General features: G+C 32.4%; 1 protein-coding gene, 1 non-coding gene and 1 pseudogene across 2 annotated transcripts; all 3 read left to right on the forward strand.

The window, feature by feature from the left end:
- Nucleotides 1-1,132: 1,132 nt before the first annotated feature.
- Nucleotides 1,133-1,935, forward strand: LOC125423706 (uncharacterized). Its single transcript, XR_009639722.1, has 3 exons — nucleotides 1,133-1,407; nucleotides 1,523-1,633; nucleotides 1,742-1,935. It is a non-coding gene; the product is annotated as an uncharacterized LOC125423706 (transcript).
- Nucleotides 1,936-4,698: 2,763 nt separating this feature from the next.
- Nucleotides 4,699-14,376, forward strand: LOC107424254 (2-oxoglutarate-dependent dioxygenase DAO-like; annotated as a pseudogene).
- A 6,894-nt stretch (nucleotides 14,377-21,270) lies between these two features.
- LOC107424253 (2-oxoglutarate-dependent dioxygenase DAO-like) lies at nucleotides 21,271-23,116 on the forward strand. The gene is given in 5 exon segments (XM_048478850.2): nucleotides 21,271-21,358; nucleotides 21,772-21,991; nucleotides 21,993-22,100; nucleotides 22,324-22,648; nucleotides 22,772-23,116. Coding segments are annotated over 5 exon segments (1,086 nt in total).
- Nucleotides 23,117-23,389: the final 273 nt, after the last annotated feature.

A 23,389-nucleotide genomic window follows, 5' to 3' on the forward strand; every position in this document is an offset into this window, starting at 1 on the left:
ATATGCCACCTCCACATACCGGTATAGCATTGGCAGAAAAACTATACTCTTTGTTGTGTGAATGGGGAATTGAGACAAAGTTATTTTCTTTAACTTTGGATAATGCTTCTGCCAATGATGTCTCTGTTGATATGTTAGTTACTCAATTGCAATTAAAGGGGGCTGTAGTTTGTGATGGTGATTTTTTTCATCTTAGATGTTGTGCTCATATCATTAATTTGGTAGTACAAGATGGGTTGAAAGATATTGATAATGTTGTTCATAAGATTCGGGAAAGTATTAAATATGTAAGAGGGTCACAAGTAAGAAAACAGAAGTTTTTAGAATGTGTTAAATTGTTGTCAATGGACTCTAAGAGAGGTTTGAGGCAAGATGTGCCTACTAGATGGAACTCTACATATTTAATGCTTGAAAGTGCATTGTACTATCGACGTGCCTTTTGTCATTTGGAGCTAAGTGATTCAAATTATAAGAGTTGTCCTTCTAGTCATGAGTGGGAGAAGATTGAAAAGATAAGTAGATTCTTGGGTTTGTTTTATGATATCACTTGCATATTTTTGGGCACTAAATATCCTACTTCAAATTTGTACTTTTCCTCGGTTTTCTTTTGTTATGTTACATTGAAGGAATATATTGAAAGTGAGGATGATTACTTGAGAACCATGGCTAATCAAATGCTTAAAAAATTTGAGAAGTATTGGTCAGAATTTAGTTTGATATTAGCCATTGCAGTGGTTGTGGATCCTCGATATAAGCTTCAATTTGTAGATTGGTGTTATAGAAAAATTTATGGAGTAAGTGGTTCTAGTGAGTTTATACGTGTGAAGAGCAAATTATTTTCAATATTTAAGGAGTATGTTCAAAAAAGATCTTTGACATCTTCTACACATTCTTTGGAGAAAGAAAAGAGTAACACATCTTGTGGTGTTGGAGAAGATGTCATTTCTTTTAGAAAGACAGCTAGTTCCATTTTGAAGGTAAATAACTCTTAAATTTTTTATTAATTTTAATTGTTTGTATTTGTGTTAATTAGTGATTATTTATAATTTTTTGAAAAATAATCTTATTGAAATTTTTATTTTCTAACACTGTAGGAATTTAATATTTGTGAAATTGAAGAGTTAGATGCCAATACACAAAAATCACAATTGGAGCTTTATTTAGAGGAGCCAAGGATGGCTACTGAAATTGAATTGAATGTGCTTGATTATTGGAAAGCAAATCAGTTTCGTTATCCTGAAGTTGCTTCAATGGCTCGTGATCTATTGAGTATCCCTATATCCACCGTTGCTTCTGAATCTGCTTTTAGCATTGGTGGACGAGTATTAGATCAATTTCGTAGTTCATTAAAGCCTAGCACTGTTGAAGCGATAGTTTGTACAAGAGATTGGTTATTTGGGCAAAGAGGTAATTATTTTTATTAATGTTTTCTTTATTTCATTTGCATATATTAATAATTTTTTTGTTTCACTAATTTATTTTATTAATGATTTTTTTGTTTCACTAATTTATGGAATGCAAGAAAAATTTGAAGCACAACTTGAGGATCTTACTGAAGATGTTTTGAGCTGTGATATCAATAAAGAAGAATCTTCAAGTCAATGCTCTAATTATGCTAATACTCAAGCATAAGGTAATATCAATGTTAAAATTTATTTAATTTATTTTATTTTATTTTAACATTTTAACTTTTGTATTATATTTAATTGATTTTTTTTTTATTTTGATATTATGATCCCAGGCTGGATTGTTGAGCACCAAAATCGACATATTTGGTTTGGAATCTGGACATCGATAAATAAATTTGGAGCATAATGATAGTTATGTCCTTTTTCCTTTGGTTTTATATGTATTATGATAACAATTTGATACCATTTATTTTATTTTGTATTGGTGTTTTACTATTATTAGGACATTAAATTTTATGTTGGTGTATTGAATTTATCTTTTTTAGCACATATTAAGACTTATGTATTGTGAATTATAATTTTTGGCATTTTAAATAAGTTATTTTAATAAATAGGTTAGTTTTCGGGTTAATAGGTTAATTTTCGGGTTAACGGGTTAATCGATTAGTTTTCGGGTTAATAGGTCAATTTTCGGGTTAACGGGTTAATAGGTTAATTTTCGGGTTAATAGGTCAATTTCAGGTTAACGAGTTAATAGATCAACACGACCCGTTAAAATAATCGTGTTAAACGGGTCGTGTCGTGTTGACCTGTTTATAAACAGGTCGGGTTAGTGTTTTGGATACCTGACACGATTAATAAATGGGTCGTGTTCGGGTTAGGCATTTTTGACACGATTATTAAATGGGTTGACACGAACACGACCCACGAACCCGAATTGCCAGGTATATATAAAGGCCTTGTTCGCCGATACGAGGGGCCATTTCTAATCATCAAGAAGGTGGGCAAGGTATCTTATAAGGTAGAGTTACCTCCAACACTCAAACTTCACTCGGTCTTCCATGTAAGTTGCTTACCATACTACAAGGATGAGGAAGACCATACAAGAGGGGAGTCCAAGCGAGCACCAGTAGGTATATACAACACTTATGACAAGGATGTGGAAAGCATCTTAGCTGATCGAGTTGTTCGTGGAAGGGATAACCATCCAAGTCATGAGTACTTGGTGAAATGGAAGGGACTACCTGATAGTGAAGCAAGTTGGGAACCTGCTGATGCACTTTGGCAATTCAAAGATCATATTCGAAGGTTCAAGGAAAAAGGCGCGACGAGTGCGTCGCGAGATTAGGTGGGGGAGAGTGTCATGTTCCGCATGAAAATGGAGGAATCCTTGAGGCTTATCCGGAATATTCAAGACTCTTCTTGAGAATTCATGATAATTCAAGAGAAATCTAGAAGGTTCTAGATGATTCAAGAGACCTCTGGAAGGTTCTAGAACCCTATAAAATCTAGAACTTATGTACCTCTCTAGAACATTCTAGGATTATGTAGTAAGATAGCTTTCTAGAATAGTCTATAGAAATATCTAGGAGAATTATCTAGAATCTTATCTAGGATCGTGTCATGTGTATAATATCTAGAATGTTGTATCCTTGTACTATGTGCCAATCCCTCTATATAAAGGGGGTGAACCCTCATTTGTAAAGAAAACCAAGAATACACACATTCATTTGTAAAGCTCTCTTCTGAGCAATATACTTTCATTCTCCCAAACTCTCTTTAGTGCTCTAGTTTTCTTTGCTTAACTTTCATTTTTTGTGAGCAAAAGGCTTACTTAGTTGCAATAAAGGATTGGAATAGCAACTAAGGCCGCACGACTTGAAGAGTAAACAAACAAATCCATGACATCAGGCACCCTCCTTTACAAACAAAAAACCCGACTGTCCACAAAATTACAAGCTGGTGAAGCCCTTCAACTTGTACGCACCCCATCTTCTTCCTGAAGAAAGAAGCAAAACTTTCAATCTTTGTCTAGTTATGTTAACAAAACAGAGGAATCAATTTCTTATTCCTTGGCAATCTCCAAGTTTATGAGATTAATGTATAGTATGGGGGCACCATTGCAAATATATTGTGTTTGAATAACACTTCTAGGCAACCTGGTTAATAACAATCGGTTGGAACATATTTGTTCAGTTATATATTGATTTTCTTGGATTTTAATTTACAGGAATAATATTCTGCATTTTGTCCATTGTCCGCAAAAGATATAACTTTGCTTCTCAAGCAAAATGTTTAATGTGTTTAAGGCAGCACTTAAAATATATACCTGACTTATAGGGGAAGTGATGTAAAAATGTGGTGAATTTGTCACCGTGGATCGATGCCTATGTGCCCTTGTTGTCAATCATGGTGAACATGGTTCTTTTTTCATTATCAATTTGTGTTTTATACTTGCACCTTTACTCAACCTGACCATTATCTACTATATTGATCTTTACTATTCAGTTTTTTTGGTTGTTAATATTACTTTTGACGTGAATATAAAAGGTACGGAGCAATGAGAGTTTCTGCACGTGAAACATCGAGTACAATATTGCAAAGAAGAAAATACTTGTCCATTGTTTTTGTTTTTATACAAGAAAGGAATCTTATATGCCATACCTTAATTATGCATGTCAGCAAAAGTTATCAAATTAATCTACTAATATGGGGTCATTATTGTAAAAATATTTATTATATTTGAATATAATTCTAGCTAGTCTATTAATTTATTCATTCTAACTTATCCATTTAAATCAGTACATATATTTAATACAAGTCTTTAATATGTTATATATATATATATATATATATATATACACACAAAAAGTAGCATGAGTTTAGAGAATACAATATATGCAAGCCTGTAGCATGAGTTTAGAGAATACAATATATGCAAGCCGGTTAGATAAATATTGTAGATTCTTTCGTTTATCATTATGTGTGCATATAAATAATGATAATAAGAATAGCCATATATAATATAATAAGTTATTGACAATTAACAATTAATTAGCCTGTGTCCGTCAGAAAAGAAATAGGCAAATTATATAAAATTCCAAATGACTTCCAACTCCAAGAAATTAAAGTAATGCCAATATTGTTGTTCTGAGAATTAATACAGATAACAAGTTGTCATTAGAGAAGGAGAGCTGAGCAGTGGAAGGGTGTGAAAGGCAAAATAATAATAATAATAATAATAATAATAATAAAGACAGAAAAAGCAGGGGAATTGGCAAATCAAGATATGAGTATCCCAGTGATTGATGTGCAGAAGTTAGGAGAAGATGAAGAAGAGCATGAGGAGTATAATAAGAAACTGAGGTAGGCATGTGAGGAATGGGGCTGCTTCAGGATTGTCAATCACAGCATACCGTTGGCTCTGATGTCGGAGATGAAGACAGTGGCCAGATCTCTTGTGGACCTTTCCATGGAGATCAAGATGCGCAACGCCAACGCCATAGCCGGTAGAGGCTACATCGCACCCAATCAAACCAACCCTCTTTACGAGAGCTTGGGTCTCTATGATTCCGGATCACTCCAGGCCGTGCATTCCTTTTGTGCTCAATTACATGTCTCTTCCCACCAAAGGTTCCTCTGCTCCTTATAATTACTATATATATTTATATATATATTTACTGTCTGGATTTACTGATAATTTTACCTTTGTTGATGATAGATTAATTATAATAATAATTAAAAAAATTAACCTCACTTACAAGTCATTAACAATTTCAAATTAACCTCAAAACTTATTGAGCTAGCTATGTTTATACTGGAGAGTGGAGAGGGAAAATAAGATATAAAGATCATTGATGCTTTTGTTTTGGACAACCAAGATTCATGCATTTAGAGCATACGTTTACTAACGGCATTCGTTAAATTACGATTTATTATTATTATTACTATTGTTAAAGTTATAGTGATTCTATATTGTATTAACAGAGAAACAATAGAGAGGTACTGTGAAGCATCGAATGAGGCTGCCATTGATATAGGGAGAAAGATAGCCAAAGTATGAGGTTGGTGGACTTGGAAGTGATAGCCAAAGTATGAGGTTGGTGGACTTGGAAGTGTTCAATGACTGGCCTTGCCGTTTGAGGATGATCAAATAAGATTTCACTCCTGAATTGACAGGCTCTACCGCTGCAGAAACACACTCAGATTCTGGATTTCTAACACTACTTCAAGACGATGACATTGTTGGTGGTCTAGAAGTGTTGAACAAATATGGTGAATTTGTCGCAGTCAATCCTTGGCCAGGCTGTCTACTAGTCAATCTTGGGGATGTTGCTGTGGTTAGGGGTGGGCAAAATCCAATCCAACTCGTTCAACTCGTCCAATCCAATCCATTTTTAACGGTTTGGATTGGATTTTTATATCAATTGGATTAGATTGGGTTCAAAATATTATAAATTGTATGGATTGGATTGGTTATGAATTGGAAATATAAATCCAATCCAATCCAATCAAATCCAAATAATATATTATATAACTAAAAAATTATATATTTTTTATTTTTTTCATTTTTATATATTAATTTTAGAGTATTTTTTTCATTTTCATATATTAATTTTTAATTTTTTTTCCATTTTTATATATTGATTTTTAATATATATATATATATATATATATATTTTTTTTTTTTCTTTTACATCCTCATATCCCAAATTTCAAATCAAATTATAAGTTGTAACCTAAACTAAACATTTACCTTTGTTGCCGCCCACCACCAGTCCATCACCATCACCATAATATATATATATATATATATTTTTTACATCCCCATCATATATATATATATCTACATATATTGTATCCAATTGTTATTTATATATATATAAATGTTTAAATATAATTTATTGCTAATTTTATTATTTTGATCTTTGGAGAGCTTACAAAATCAATTAAAATTAGTGAACCTGTCAACGTTGATTGATTTATAATTTACCAAAGTTTTAAGGTTAAGAAAAAAAAAAGAATTATGCATTGATTCTTGAGTGAATGAATTTTGACGAATGTATTATTTTACATTATTTATTCTAACAATTTTAATTTGATTTTATAGGAGTGAGATGATGACATTAATGTTTGTTATTTAATAAGTGCATGATATGTATCATTTGCTATATTTTCTTCTTTATTTTCCATTGTAGACTATGTTGTATTATTCTAATTGTATTTTATGCTTGAATAATTATAATTTATTATTTATATTTTAAATTTGAAAATTTTTTTATTTGTATTATATATTTATAAATTAGTAAGTTTCAAACCGATCAACCAATCCAAACCAAACCGATCATAAATGGTTTGGTTTGCTTTGGATTTAATGTTTCAATGGTTTGGTTTGGATTGTAAATTAGAAAAACCGATACCCCTAGCTGTGGTAAATAAAACATGCATTTTTTCCCCCTTTTTTCTTTTTGTATTTTAAAATTTCCATGGATGAATTGTTAGAAATTTTATGGATCTAAATATACATAATAAATTCCATAAATCATAAATTACTAACCTCCAAATGCAGCCATTGATAAATTAGATCTTTAATCCTGCAAAATAGAAACAACGTAAAGTAGTGCCTATGGACACACTACTCTCAAAACACTCTCACATTTCTGAAAACCCTAATCTCCAAATACTGTATGGTATATCTATCTGCTTGCCCTAGACTTTTTAAATAGTCTTTGCAAGTCAGACTTATCCATTAATTTTTTACACACATAAAATAATAATAATTTGATAATATAATTATACTAGGAAAAATATGGATAAGTCAATGGGCTTATAAAGAGAGTTGGTCCTCCAGTCCAATGGGCCAACTGGAGTCTTATAGAAAGTGTGTGATCAAGAGCCCTACTACATAATAATAAAATAAGCCAGTCCCATTAATGGCATAAATAGGCCCTGTAAGTGAGTAATTGATTATGCCAAGTCCACAAATATTAATTTAATTCAACATTCTCCCACATGGACTGCATAATCATCATCATATAAAATCCAAACTCACTTACTACAGAATCTCCCGAACCATAATGCCATTTCATCCAAATATATAGTATACCGATAGGGCACAATAATATACTAGACTAGGCAGTAGAGATTCTCTTAGTAAATCTCCCAAAACATTATATCATTTCAACCGAGTACTTTGCATGCCATAAACTCAGTTTAGGTAGTAGAGATTTACCTAACCATGTGCAATCCCCCAACACACAAAACCATTTCATTCAAGCACATTGCGTATCAACAGGATACAACAATATACCCAAACTAGGTAGTAGGGATTCACCATGGCACCTGTGGATCAACATACACATATACATAGACTAATAGTCTCAACAGGCCTGTAAATATAAAGAGCAATAATATGTGTAATAAATCATCTCATAAATAAATAATGATCCACATATATCAATGTATTAAAATATTCAAAGAAATAAATAATACTCAACATGGATATTACAACAGAAAACATAACAAACTCCCACTAACCCACAGCAGTCTCAACTGCCTAACAATCTCATACGGGACACATGCTCCTCAAATATGCCTACCGGTAAAGCCTTGGTCAGTGGATCTCCCACCATGCTATAAGTCGGCGTGTGAACAACAGTAATGAGGCCCTCTTCAACTTTCTTCTTTACCACAAAATATTTCACATCAATGTACTTCGCATCAGGAGTACCTTTTAAATTATTGGAGAAAGATACCGCTGCAGTATTATCACAATACATCATAATAGGCCTCTCAATGGAGTCAACTACTCCTAAATCACGAATAAAATTTCGTAGCCAAACTGCATGACGGGTAGCCTCATAACACGCCATATATTCTGCCTCCATAGTCGAGGATGCTGTCACTGACTGCTTGGCACTCCGCCAAGACACAGCACCTCCTGCCTTGATAAATATATAACCATTGGTAGATTTCTTATCATCCACACAACGTTTATAGTCTGCATCACTATAACCCACTACTTCAAGAGAGTTGGTGCGACGATATGTCAACATATGATCTTTAGTATCCTGAAGATACCTAAAGACCTTCTTAACTGCTTGGTAATGAATAGGACCAGGATTGCTCATAAATCTACCAAGCACACCCACAACAAAAGCTATATCAGGCCATATACATACTTGAGCTACATCAAACTACCTACTGCTGAAGAATAGCGAACATTCTTCATTGCCATCCTTTCTCTATCATTCTTGGGACACTGATCCTTAGAAAACTTTTCACCTTTCGTAACCGGCACACTTCCAGGAGAACAATTATGCATATCAAATCTCTTAAGGATTCTATCAATATAAGCTCTCTGAGACAATTGCAATACATAATTAGTCCTATCTCGAACAATCTTGATGCCCAAAACAAAAGAAGCCTCACCAAGATCTTTCATATCAAAATGGTTGCACAACATCTGCTTTGTCTCAGCTAATAGGTCAGTTTCATTAATAGCCAAAAGTATGTCATCAACATACAACACCAGAAATATAAAACTACTCCCACTGACCTTCATATATATGCATCTATCAACAACATTCTCCTTAAAGCCATTTTTGGTGACAACCTCATCAAACTTAAGATGCCATTGTCTTGAAGCTTGCTTAAGACCATATATAGATTTCTTAAGCTTACAAACCAAATTACCATTCCCTGTTTGTTGGAAACCAACTGGTTGAACCATATATACATCCTCATATAAATCACCATTCAGAAAAGCAGTTCTGACATCCATCTTATGCAACTCCAGGTCATAATGTGCCACAATCGTCATAATGATTCTAAAAGAATCCTTTGTGGATACAGGAGAGAAAGTCTCTGTATAATCAATTCCTTCCTTCTGGCTAAACCCTTTAACTACAAGTCTAGCCTTATATTTCTCCACTTGACCATTGGAGTCCTTTTTAGTCTTAAAAATCCATTTGCACCCAATAGGCTTGCTACCCTCTGGTAACTCAACCAAATCCCAAACACCATTTGATGCCATGGATTTCATTTCATCTTCCATTGCATCCAACCAAAAATTTGAGTTTGAACTACTTATGGCCTCCTCATAAGTGACTGGATCTGAATCATCACTTATGTCAAACTCATGCTCCTGCAAGTAAACCTCATAGTCATCAGGAATAGCTGATCTCCTAATCCTTTGTGACCTCCTCAAAGGTACATCAGCATCTGCAATAGCTGGAATATCCTGCTCTTCAACAATGAGTTCATTCTGACCAACTACTGGTTCATCAACTACTGGATCAACAATATCTTTATCAGGAACAACTATACTGGAAATAAAAACAATTTCTTCTCTAAATTGAGATTCCCTTGGACCATTACTATCACCAAACCCAAAATCATCTTCAAAATAAATGGCCCTGTCTGATTCCACGATCCTGGTGATGTGAGAAGGACAAAAGAATCTTAAACCCCTAGATCCTATACAATAGCCAACAAAATATCCACTAATGGTTTTAGGATCCAACTTCAGCTTTGCAAACCCATATTCGAAAATGGTGCAAATTAGACTTTCTTCCTGACCACAACTCAAAAGGTGTCTTAGGAACGGACTTACTTGGAACTTGATTCAAAATATAAGCCGTCGTCCTTAAAGCCTCTCCCCACAAATAATCTGGCAACCTAGAATTTGCCAACATAGACCGCACCATATCCAACAAAGTTCTATTCCTTCTCTCAGCTATGCCATTTTGCTGAGGTGTACCAGGCATCGTATATTGCGCATCAATACCACACTCACGCAAATAAATAGCAAAAGGTCCTGGGTTCCTTCCAGTCTCATCATATCTACCATAAAACTCACCACCTCTATCAGACCTTACAACTTTTATTTTCTTATTCTTTTGAAGCTCCATCTTTACCTTAAACTCTTTAAAGGCAACTAAAGAATCTGACTTCTCACGAATAAGCTCAACATGTCCATAACGAGAGTAATCGTCAATGAAGGTAATAACATATCTATAACCACCCAAAGCAGTTGGTGTAAAAGGTCCACATATGTCAGTGTGGATTAACTCCAAAACATCTCCACACCTAGCTAACTTATCCTTTCTTACCTTGGCAGTTAACTTTCTTTTCACACATTCAACACAAGTCAACAGATCAGAGAAATCAAGATTAGGAAGTATCCCATCCTTTACTAACCTTTCCATTCTGTGCCTAAAAATATGTCCCAAACGTTTATGCCATAACATTGAGGAATTGTCATTAACTCTTGGACGTTTGGAAGCAACAATAGGAGCAACAATTAACAGAGAAATTGAGACCATTGTTAAATAAATCAAGCTTATATCAATTGCCACATAAAATTCCAAAACCAACAACTTTACCATCCTGAAATAATTCATCTTTGTTATTTCCAAACAAAAAACTATAACCTTGACTATCCAAAACAGAAATAGATAACAAGTTTCTTCTTATTGAAGGTACATAAGAAACTTCTTGCAACTCCAAAACATATCCAGTGGCAAGCTTCAACTTGATTGTTCCCACAATGTCCATCTTCACTTTTGAGCTATCTCCCATATAAATATGCTGCTCAAGATTGGTTGGGCCTCTTCAGCTTATCATCCCCTGCATTAAATTAGTAACATGAATTGTTGCTCCAATATCTAACCACTAAGAATTCATAGGCACATCGATAATATTGGTCTCAATCATTAAAATATTACATTTCTTCTCTTGCTTTCCCTTTAAGGTCCAACAGTCTATCTTCTTGTGTCCAACTTTATTGCAGTATCCACACCTTCCATTGAAGTACTCTTTCCTTTCTCTAATCTGAAAACCACCATCCCTCGGCCCTTTAGGCTTCATACCAGAAAATTTCTTCCTATTGGAGTTAAAACCCTGCCCAAGCTTGAAACCTTGTCCTGGCTTGAATCCTTGTCCCTTCTTTTGGAAAAACTTCTTGGACTTATCTACCTGATGTGAAACCATAGCAACAGACCTAGACTTACTTAATTTAATATCATCCTCTTCCTTGACAAGGATAGTAGTCAATTCCTCCAAACTACAACCTTCTTTCTTAGTATTCAAACTCGACCTTATATTATCAAACTGTGATGGAAGACTCCTCATTATAGAATAGGTCAAGAACTCCTCTCCAATGTCCATCTTAAGATCCTTCAGCTTATTATAATAGGAAAAAAGTAGCATAATATGGTCCCTTACTCCTTTAATACCATCATACTTGGTATTATTCAATAAGTCCAAATAATGATGCTTCTCATTCATATCAAACTTGATAGACTTCTTTCTTATCTCCTCAAGAAGTCCCTTTGCAGTATCCACTTTAGGAATACTAGCATATATGGCCTCATCCATGTAATTCTCCATCATCATCATACAGCACTTATTAGAGTGTTTCCAATCCTCATAAAGTTTCTTAGCTGCTGCAGTACTCTCATCAATTGGTATCTCTGGTGGATCTATCTCCAAAGCCAAATCCAATTTTATGAAAGTCAAATTCATAACTAAGGTTTTCTTCCATTTCTGATAATTTGTCCCATCCAATTTCATCATGGCAGTCATGGGCAGAAGGTTTGGGGTGCTACTAGCTGTAAAAATAGTAAACAACAAGACATTCAAAAAATTTAAGACAATTCAATTACTGTTTTCTAGCCCCTCAACACAAAAACACAAACATAAATATCGCTTAGGGTCTTTGTAGCACTAAAGATACCCTTACGCGGGCCAGGGACAGTCAACCAAATAACCACAATCAAATGCATTAAACTGAATCACCAACAGGGCAACTCAAAACCTGCAATACATGGCATTTAATTAACTTCCACTGTCATTCCAGGCGTCATACAAAGCAACTAGAACTACCAACAGGGTAGCTTAATTACCCGTATAGACCCTGGTTAATAAGTGGGAGAAAAATAACATATTGGCAATTTCATGAAATAGGCAAATATAAAACATCCCATCCACTATGCCAATATACATTACATTGATACACATAATGCAGATAAAATAAGTCTCACGATAGGTGAGTACCTAAAATCCCACACTACTATACCAACAAGGCACAAAGCCTCTTTCGGTAAGCTCACACAATCCAATTTTCCAATCACAAATATTTAATTTGATTTAATAAAATTGAAATGTGACAATTAAACAAATAAACAAACAATAAATAAACAATTGAATCACTAAATTAATTAATAAATAAACAATAAATAAATCAATAAAAAAAATAAGTTATTTTTTTTTTGCCTGCTGACGTCATCTGCTGATGTCAGCAAATGACGTGTCGTGCTGACATCAGCAGTCAGCCCAAACGGCACATCGTTTGCGCCTTCTTCTTCACCCAACTGGGTCATGGGTGACCCGGTTCCAATTCAAATGGGTCACGCGACCCGCTAGTCTTATCCGGCCATATCTCACCGTTCCGGCCACCGTTTCCGACGATACCGGCAGCGTTAGTTTCGTCTTCCCTTGGGCAACGTTTCCCACAAATCAATTTGATTCAAAATCAACCCAAAATAAACATCCAAGCAAGGTTTTTATTCGGCCATGGAAGTTTCAAAATCAACAGTTTTTACAAGGTTTTGAACCAAATTGATTAATCTAATTCACTCCATTCAAACTGAAAAACAATTTCCAAGTTAACCCAGATCATAAATTCATACAAAACAAATTTTTTCCAAAATTTTGGAAAACAAATACACGCCCGATATTTACAATTTTTTTTTTAAAGGATTTTCAGATCCAATTAGAAATAATAAACAATATAAAACACAATAAAGAAGAATTTTTCACCATACCCAGGTCTTAATTCGAACTAAAACAAAAATTCACATAATTTACACAAACTCAATATAAACCTGTTATTGCACAAGAGAAGAGAAATTAATCAATAAAATTCCATCCTTAAAATTTGGATCTCCAAACAAGCCGCAAACACAGATGAATTTCACATGTTGGATTTCAAGAAACAAGCATGTAATAGCAGAATCACAGGACGAGAGAATAATTATAAAATAAATATCATGTCATCAATATACACGATAAAAGTTCAATGGCCGCATATCAATATAACAACAAATTTCAAAATAATTTATTATGTATATTAACCATGCTCTGATACCAATTGTTAGAAATTTTATGGATCTAAATATACATAATAAATTCCATAAATCATAAATTACTAATCTCCAAACACAGCCATTGATAAATTAGATCTTTAATCCTGAAAAATAGAAACAACGTAAAGTAGTGCCTATGGACACACTACTCTCAAACCACTCTCAGATTTCTGAAAATCCTAATCTCTAAATACTGTATGGTATATCTGTCTGCTTGCCTTAGACTCTTTAAATAGTCTTTGCAAGTCAAACTTATCCATTAATTTTTTACACACATAAAATAATAATAATTTGATAATATAATTATACTAGGAAAAATATGGATAAGTCAATGGGCTTATAAAGAAAGTTGGTCCTCCAGTCCAATGGGCCAACTGAAGTCTTATAGAGAGTGTGTGACCAAGGGCCCTACTACATAATAATAAAATAAGCCAGTCCCATTAATAGCATAAATAGGCCCTCTAAGTGAGTAATTGATTAAACCAAGTCCACAAATATTAATTTAATTTAACATGAATAAGTTTGCAAATTTATTTATATTTCCTACTTCATTGCGATGTGTACAAGTAAAGGCATGGGGCAATGGGAGGTTTAGCAACGTGAAGCATCGAGTACAATGCAAAGAAGCAAATATCATGGTGTCAATTGGTTCATTTGTGACTGAACCCAGAGACACAGCCGTAAAGGCCCATCCAGAATTTGTTGACTCTCAACACCCACGTCTTTATATCCCTTTCCTTTATCAAGATTATGTCAAACTCCGACATTCCAAAAAATTGAAGGCCGGTCAAACTCTTCAATTTGTGCGCCACACCTGATTGTGTTTAAATAATACCAGTCTACCTGTGCTAACCGGTTAATAACAAGCGGTTGGAACACATTTTATCAATCATATATTAATCTTCTTCCATTTTAATTTGCAGATTGTCCTAAAATATATAATTTTGCTTGTAAAGTAATTTTTTTTCTTCTTTTTTGGGTAAAATTGGAGAAAGTAAATTTTAAGGCTACTCTTATATAGAAAACAGTTACCAATGGGATTCATATACGTATTAAAAAATTTTGAGTGGTCATATACAAAGGTTCATTTTCTTTTTGTTACGCGAAAATTGATATCTAGCGACACTCACTTAGCGACGTTACGAAACAAACGAGTCTGAAAAAACAAAAATGAGACTCTGAGGTTAATGCATCAGTAAAAATTCAATAAATATATGACGCATCCAAAAATTGTCGACCTCAAAAGGTCGCTAAAAACAAAAAACATGCAACACGTCCGTTAAGGGTCGCTGAATGTGGGGCTGACTAGAATCGCAACTAATACTGCGTGTATATTTTATCTTAATTGTATACTGTATGTTTATATGCTACTCATGAAAAATGAATACCAATCACTAATCTATGTTTACATAATAATAAAATTTAATTATACAAGATTGTTGTTCAATTATATAATTTTTCTTGTATAGCTTATTTTTGCAAATCTTTTAAATAGTATTCTTTTATTTCAACTACAAATAACCAGTAAAAATATTAGAGCAACATAACTGAGCTGATTTTTTTATTTTTTATTTTGTTTTTTGTTTTTTTTAATAGAAGTAACAAGCGACGCACAATTTAGATTGTGTGTCGCCTGTTACCTTCCCTTTACTTTTTATTTTTTTTTAAGTTCTTTTAAACAATCTAATTTTATTTCAACAATAAATAACTAGTAAAAATATTAGAGTAAGAAAACTGAGATTTTTTTTTTTTAATATATAGTTAACAGGTGACGTACTATTTTAGATTGTGCGTCGTCTGTTCACTCCTATCTTTTTTTTTTTTAGTTCTTTTAATCAATCTAATTTTATTTTAACAACAAATAAGCAGTAAAATATTAGAGTAACATAACCGAGCTGTTTTTTTATTTATTTTTTATTATATATATTACAGGCGACGCACTAATTAGATTGTGCATCGCCTGTTCTCTTCCCTTTACTTTCTAATTTTTTTTAGTTTTTTTAAACAATCTAATTTTATTTCAACAACAAATAACCAGTAAAAATATTAGACTCACAAAAATGATCTTTTTTTTTTTTATATATAGTCAACAGGCGACGCACCAATAAGATTGTGCGTCGCATGTTCTCTCTTCACTTTCTTTTTTTTTTTAGATCTTTTAATCAATCTATTTTTATTTCAATAATAAATATCTAGTAAAAATAGTAGTGTGCCAAAACTGAGCTTTTTTTTATATATATAGTTAACAGGCGATGCACTATTTAGATTGTGCGTTGCCTGTTCTTTTTTCATCTGTTTTTTTAGTTCTTTTAATCAATCTAATTTTATTTTAACAACAAATAACTAGTAAAAATATTAAAGCGCCAAAACTGAGCTTTTTTTTTTTTATATAGTTAACAGGCAATGTACTATTTAGATTGTGCATCGTCTGTTCTCTTTTTAAGTTTTTTTATTTTTTATTTATATAGTTAATAGGTAACGTACTATTTAGAATTTGCGTCCCTTGTTCTCCCCTCACCTTTTTTTTTTTTAGTTCTTTTAATAAATATAATTTTATTTTAACAATAAATAACTAGTAAACAGGGGTTTTTTTTTTTTATATATAGTTAACTAAGGGGTTTTTTTTTTTATATATAGTTAACAGGCGACGCACCATTCTTCAACAAATGCGTCACCTTTTTTTTTTTTCTTTCCATTTTTTTGTTTAAACATTTAGAAACCCATAAAAAAAAAACAAATAGGGTCATGACAAGAATTGAACTCAGGACCTCCTACACTCTCAAGAAATTACCACACTACCAGGGCAAATGACATGTATGTAATAATATAATAAAAACTAGCTAATATAGTGTTAGGTAACGCATTATTTAAGGAATGCGTCGTCAAGAAATCACCACATTACCAGGCCAAATGATATATATGTAATAATATAATAAAAACTAGCTAATATAGTGTTAGGCAACGCATTATTTAAGGAATGCATCGCCACATAGATGAACAGGCGATGCATTCTTCAACAAATGCGTCGTCAAAATAGGGCCATAACAAGAATTGAACACAGGACTTCCTACACTCTCAAAAAATCATCACACCACCAGGTTAAATGACTTGTATGTACTAATACAACAAAAATTAGCTCATATAGTATTAGGCGATGTATTATTTAAAGAATGCATCGCCAAATAGATGAACAGGTGACGCATTCCTCAACAAATGCATCGCCTTTTCTTTTTTCTTTTTTTTTTTGAATTTTTTTGTTTAAGCATTTATAAACCCATAAAAAAAAATCAAAATAAGGCCATAACAAAAATTGAACACAGTACCTCCTACACTCTCAAGAAATCACCACACCACCAGGCCAAATGATTTGTATATACTAATTCAACAAAAGCTAGCTAATATAGTGCTAGGCGACGCATTATTTGCCAAATAGATGAACAGGCGATGCATTCTTCAACAAATGCGTCGCTTTTTTTTTCTTTTTTTTCAATTTTTTTGTTTAAACATTTAGAAACCCATAAAAAACATAAAATCAAAATAGAGCCATAATAAGAATTGAACCTAGGACCTTCTACACCACACTACCAGGTCAAATCACTTGGATGTAATAATACAACAAGAACTAGCTAATATAGTTTTAGGTGACGTAGTCTTTTAAGAAAGAGTCGCTAAATAGACGAAAAGGCAACGCATTTTTCAACAACTGCGTCGCCGTTTCACCCAACCAATTTTTAACTTTTTTTTTTTCAATTTGAAAGTTGTTTTTAGTAATTTTTTTAATTTTGCAAATATGATTCTTTTTTTTTTTTCAATTTGTAAATGAGCAATCAAAAAAACTAATTAAAGATTAAAAAAAAACATGGAATAGGCAATGCATTTTAATGGAATTGCATCGCCTGTTCCTTCAATTATTTTTTTTTTTTTAAAAAGCAATTTAATAGACTTTCAATTTTTAAAAACAAGTAAACTATCATTAACCACAAACACATGAAAGTTAAGCTCATTTAACATACTTATGTAGATAAATTGGTTAATAGATGCTTGTTGAATTAGAATTCTATATTCGGTACCCTATCTCAAATTTGGTCTTGAGATATTTTGTGTCTCGTCTGTACACATATATGTAAATAACTGAGAAGAGCATTGACAAAACTATTTTCTATTTTTAGATCAATGGAATTTATGTTCATTGGATAGCTACATGAATATATTTGTAGATGAACAATTAAAAAAATTATTTAAAGATTATAAAGAAAATATAAAAAATGAAACAAGCGACGCTTTTCGACCATAATGCGTTGCTTGATCCCAAAATTCAAGAATAGGTGACCCTTCTTGAAGAGAATGCGTCGTCTGTTCTCTCAATTAGAAAAAACAAAAATTTTGAAAAAGATGCAAATTTTATAACGAATAAAGGTGTACCTAAAAAACAGAAAAATAAACAGTAATCTTCGATATTTTGCTTCGTATTTTTTAAGAAATATTTTCAGTTTTTATTTGTACATGAAATATAAAAAATTAATCAAAGAAAAAAAATGCAATTGGGAGAAAAGGCGCGGTTTTTCCATTTTTACGCACTCCTTTGAATCCCTTTTTCTTTTTTAAAACTACATGAAGTACAGTACCTAATAGATATTAGATTTGGAAGCAATCTAATAGAGACTTGAAAACTGAGATATTTCAGATTTCATTTTTCATTTGCCTACGTTGTCGTCGGCCGAGAAGCTGGATTTCTTTGTGTCGTTCTCGTGATTTTCTGGGTTTCTTCTTTCTTTGTCTCCATCATTTAGGTGAGTTTCTTTTTTCTTTGTGGTTGGCGGAGACATGAGGTGGTTGTTTTTTTTTTTTTTTTTCATTTTAACTACAGATTAGGTTCGTTGTGTTTTATTAATCTTACTTTTGTAGAAATTTTGTTTGTGATATTTGCTTGACATTGTTTTGCTAAGTGCAACAAGTATTTTATGTTGAAGATTAACTTGATTCAAGATGGTCTATTGTTTTAACTTCACCACAATATCGTACTTTTGTTAAAGAAGATGTTCTTGGAGATACTACGATGGCTCACAATACATTTGTCATATAGTTGCCAAGTATCGATGAAAATGATAATGAGGATGAATGGAGAGTGACTATGTTTATAATGACTATGAGGGGAGAAATGTGCCTCATCAAATCTTAAGAACAATGGTAATATTCTTTAAGTTTTCATTTACTAAATTACAAATTTAATAATGATTAATATTTTATTTATTTTGCATAAGTGTTAATAAGTTTTTAAATTTTTTCATATGCAATATGAGGGTGTAATATTGTTAACAAGAGAACATCAACTTCCATCTCAATGAGTATGCATTCATGGAAGTTTAATTAATATTAAATTTGTTATGAAGAATACAATAGCTTACAAATTATGCAAAAATATGTCAATGAGATGATATTTAATTTATTTAATAATTAATTTGCTATGACAAAATATTTATTTTAAATTTTTGTATTTTAATTATTTTGGATGAAGCTAGTTTTTGTTTTTTTATATTTTAATTATTTTTATATTTTTACTATTTTAATCACTTTTTACAAAATTTTAAAAAATTAAAAAAGAAAGAAAGAAAGGGCGACGCATTATTTAATAATGCGCTACTAAAAGTGTCGATGCGTCGCTAAATAGGTGACTCTATTAATGCATCACTAAAACTATTAATGCGTCGCTAAATAGTCAACTCTATTAATGCGTCGCTAAATAGACGACTCTATTAATGCGTCGCTAAATAGGTGACTCATTAGCGACTAATATATTTAGCGACTCTATATAAAACAGTCGCTAATATATTTTTAGCAATGTTGTTGTGAAGCGTCGTTAAATAAGAGTCTGTATAAATGGAATGATACAATGCGTCGCTAAAAGTCAATATGCGTCGTTAAAAACTAAAAAATAGGCGACTCTCATACTGTGTCGCTTGTTGTCTTATGGATTTAGCGATAGGACGTTAGGCGATTCCGTGCGATACGTTGTTGTTTATTTTGTGAGACGCATTTATTGCATCATTTGTCAATGTGATTCTACTAGTATTTTTCATTGATAACATACAGCAAAATAGTAAAATTAAATTGTTGAGGGAAGCCCTCAATTAATTATTTACCAAAAATTTTTCAAGACTATGTGGCAACTTGCCAAAAAATATATATTGTCATCTCATCTCATTGCTGGGGTAGTTGTGAGTACGGTTAAGTTGGCTTTCTACTTTTTTTTTTTTGGTGGGGGAAATCAAGTCTGAATCATAAAAAAAATCAAACCAAACTGAATTTACCACCATCAGTTCAGTTCGATTTGCTTTGGTCAATTTGGGTTTTGGCTCAATACGCTATTTTTTTTATCATTATATTTTTTTATTTTTTAATAATTTGAATTTAATAGTACTAATTCTTAATTTAAAAATATGAAAACATTTTTAAATATTATTCATTATAATAGTATATTAAAAACTATATCTGTGTGGTTGGTCCGAATTGGTTCATGGCCACCTCTACTATCTGCTACATTATTTCGTTCCTCAAAATGTTTCCTAATATTCCTTCTTTTGGTGGTCTATGTTTTCTGTTTGTCATTAGGTGTGCATACGATAAAGATAACGATATTGATCTTCATAATAACATTAAATATTATCATATATTTTAACCAAAATCAACAAGTATTATTGTATTAAACATTTTCACCAAAACAAAATATATTATATAGTTTGAAGATTATAAAAAAGTAGCAATGTAAATGTAAATGAAATAGACTAGGCTCAGATAATAAATCACTCACATTTACATTAGGATGAGAGGAATTATAATAATTATGTGGGGTGTTAGAGTTAGTGACCTGAATTCTTGTTGACCTGACCCGAAAAGCTCGCGGTGCGACCCATTTGGTGAAACTAATTTTGGAGAAAAATTTGGGGCTCTGTTCAATTTTAGGGTTTCTTCCGTACTATATATATATATATTTTTGTTCGGCTGTAATTGGGGGTTTTTAGGGTATCTCAAAATTTGACTCACCTTTGTACCAATCTTTCGATATTGGATTTGCTTCTCCCTGCCCGTGGTTTTTCCCGTCAAGGGTTTCCACGTAAATTGTGTGTTTGTTCTTCGTTTTCTTTGTTTCCGTTGCTATTTGTTTTTCTCCCAATTCCGTAACATGGGGTATTACTGTAACTGAAAAAAATAAAGAAATAACAATGTAGCATGAACTAAAAGAATGTTTAAATATATATTATAAATTGTTTCATTTATCATTATGTTTGCATATATAATGAAAAGAACAAAAACAATATATATTATAATAGTAAAATTCAAATAATATCCATCTTATTTTAATAAAATAAAGTCCATCTTTGATGATATTAAACTTGATTGAATATTATAATAAGTTAATTTTAATTAATAATGTAACAATTTAGCATGTGTAAAAAAGTATGCAAATTATATAAGATATTGCTGATGATATTCTATTACTCCAAGAAATTAGTAATTGCTGCCGAAATTGTTGTACTATAGTATACAAAAGAACTTGTAAATTTAAAAAAAAAATATATATATATATATATATATATATATATTAATCCAGCTGTTGAACTCCAGTTTCTTATTAGGAAATAGGAATCTGCACAATTTGAAGATGCAGAAGATGATTAAGAGGATTATATGAAACTGAGGGAAGCATGTGAGGAATGGGGTTGCTTCAGGATTGCCAATCATACAAGTCACATCCCTTTGGCTCTGACGTTGGAGATGAAGATATGGCCACATCTCTTATTGGCATATATAGATAGATACATAGTTTTCTAGTTACATATGCAGTTCAATAATTCAGAAAAAGAAGACAGAGGAAAACAGTTTATACGAATCAGAATATTAGATATGAATGAGACTCTTTTTTTTTTTTTTTTCAAATAAAGGGGTCAAATATTAATCCACTATACATGACTAAAAAAAAGTTGTAATTTGTATCAGAAAAGTGGATTTAATACACATGATTAACAATATTGAATTAGATCCTACCAAAGAAATATATATGTTAAATTAAATGGAGGTAATAAAACAATATTTAATTCGCAAGTGCAACGTATGGAAATGCACATTAAATGCCATAGGCCCATATATACAGAGAACTGAAAATGGGTCGGGACGAAAAAAACAAAAAAAAAAAAAAAAAGAAGAATGAGAAAGAGGAATTGGTATACCAGTGATTGATCTGAAAAAGTTTGGAGAAGTTGATCAAGATGAAGAGGAGTACAAGAAACAGGGGGAAGCATGCAAGGAATGGGGATGCTTCAGGATCATCAACCATAACATCCCCATGTCAATCATGTCGGAGATGAAGACAGTGGTGACATCTCTTCTTGACCTTGCCATGGAAATCAAGATGCGCAACAGCGACATCGTAGTCGGCACCCAGCCAAGCCAACCCTCTTTACTAGACCTTAGGTCTTTATGATTTGGCCTCGCCACACGCTGTGCATGCCTTTTGTGATAAATTAGATGCTTTTCCATACCAAAGGTAAATTCTTTCTACTACTACCACTTCTACTTAATTATGTGTATTTTATATTGAATTGAACTAAATTATTTTATAGCGTAATTCATTTGTTTGGACAAGTTTTGAACAGTCCAGTTGAATTCTGTATGGTTTAATGCAACAAACGGACCTTCACTATTTTTAGCTACTGATCATCTGTATTAAATATAAAAAAAAAAATATACGAATAAATTGAATCAAGCAGAGAGATAATAGAGAAGTACAGTGGAGCTGCATATAAGGTGGCCATGGATATAGGGAGAAGGATCGCCAAAAGTGTAGGGGTGGTTCGGGAGTATGATCTGTTCGACGACTGGCCTTGCCGGTTTAGGATAACCAAATACAATTTCACTCGTGAATCTCTTGGCTCTTATGGCATACAATTGCACACTGATTCTGGATTCCTGACAATACTTCAAGACGATGAAAATGTCGGTGGTCTCGAAGTGGTGGACGACAAATCTGGTGAATTTTTGGCAGTAGATCCTTGGCCTGGTACTCTCCTCATCAATCTTGGAGATACTTCTAAGGTGTGTATATATATATATATATATATTTAATTAATGTAAACATTCATGCTCTTTGTGAATCAATTTGCTTCTGCCTAATTTTAATGCTAGCTGTTGATATTATATATGTTGATGATGCCTAAGGCATGGAGCAATGGGAGGTTCTGCAATGTGAAGCATCGTGTACTATGTAAAGAAGCAAGTATTCGAGTGTCAATCGCTTTGTTTCTGATGGGACCCAAAAAGGCAGCCATTGAAATCCCTCCAGAGCTCGTGGACTCGAAGCACCCGCGTCTTTATATCCCTCTTATTTATGAAGATTACTTGAACCTCCGAATCTCCACAAATATGAAAGCTGGTGAAGCTCTTCAACTTGTGCGTACCACTATTTGTGAAATAGAAACCAGCATGCATGTCCTAATTAATTCTGTAGTCTCTTTTGTTATATATTTATTCTATCAATATGTATTTCATGCCCCAACTCTCTAAATTATTGAATAATTAACCATAATACTTTCACTTGTACTTTTATTTTTTCCTTGTCATAAAGATATATATAATATTCATAAATTGTTTCAAAAGTGTATTAAGTGATCATCATAATTTGATGATTTATATGTGCGATGTGATTAATTATTTTTTAACGTGCCGTTACTTTAATTAACATCCAATGCAGATATAAAATAAGAAGCCAACATAGTGATCAATATTTCTATCAAAATAATTTCTTAAATTCTAAAATATTTTGCACATAATATTCTT

The sequence above is a fragment of the Ziziphus jujuba genome, chromosome 7 (genome assembly GCF_031755915.1).
Source record: "Ziziphus jujuba cultivar Dongzao chromosome 7, ASM3175591v1".
Classification (NCBI taxonomy): Eukaryota; Viridiplantae; Streptophyta; class Magnoliopsida; order Rosales; family Rhamnaceae; genus Ziziphus; species Ziziphus jujuba.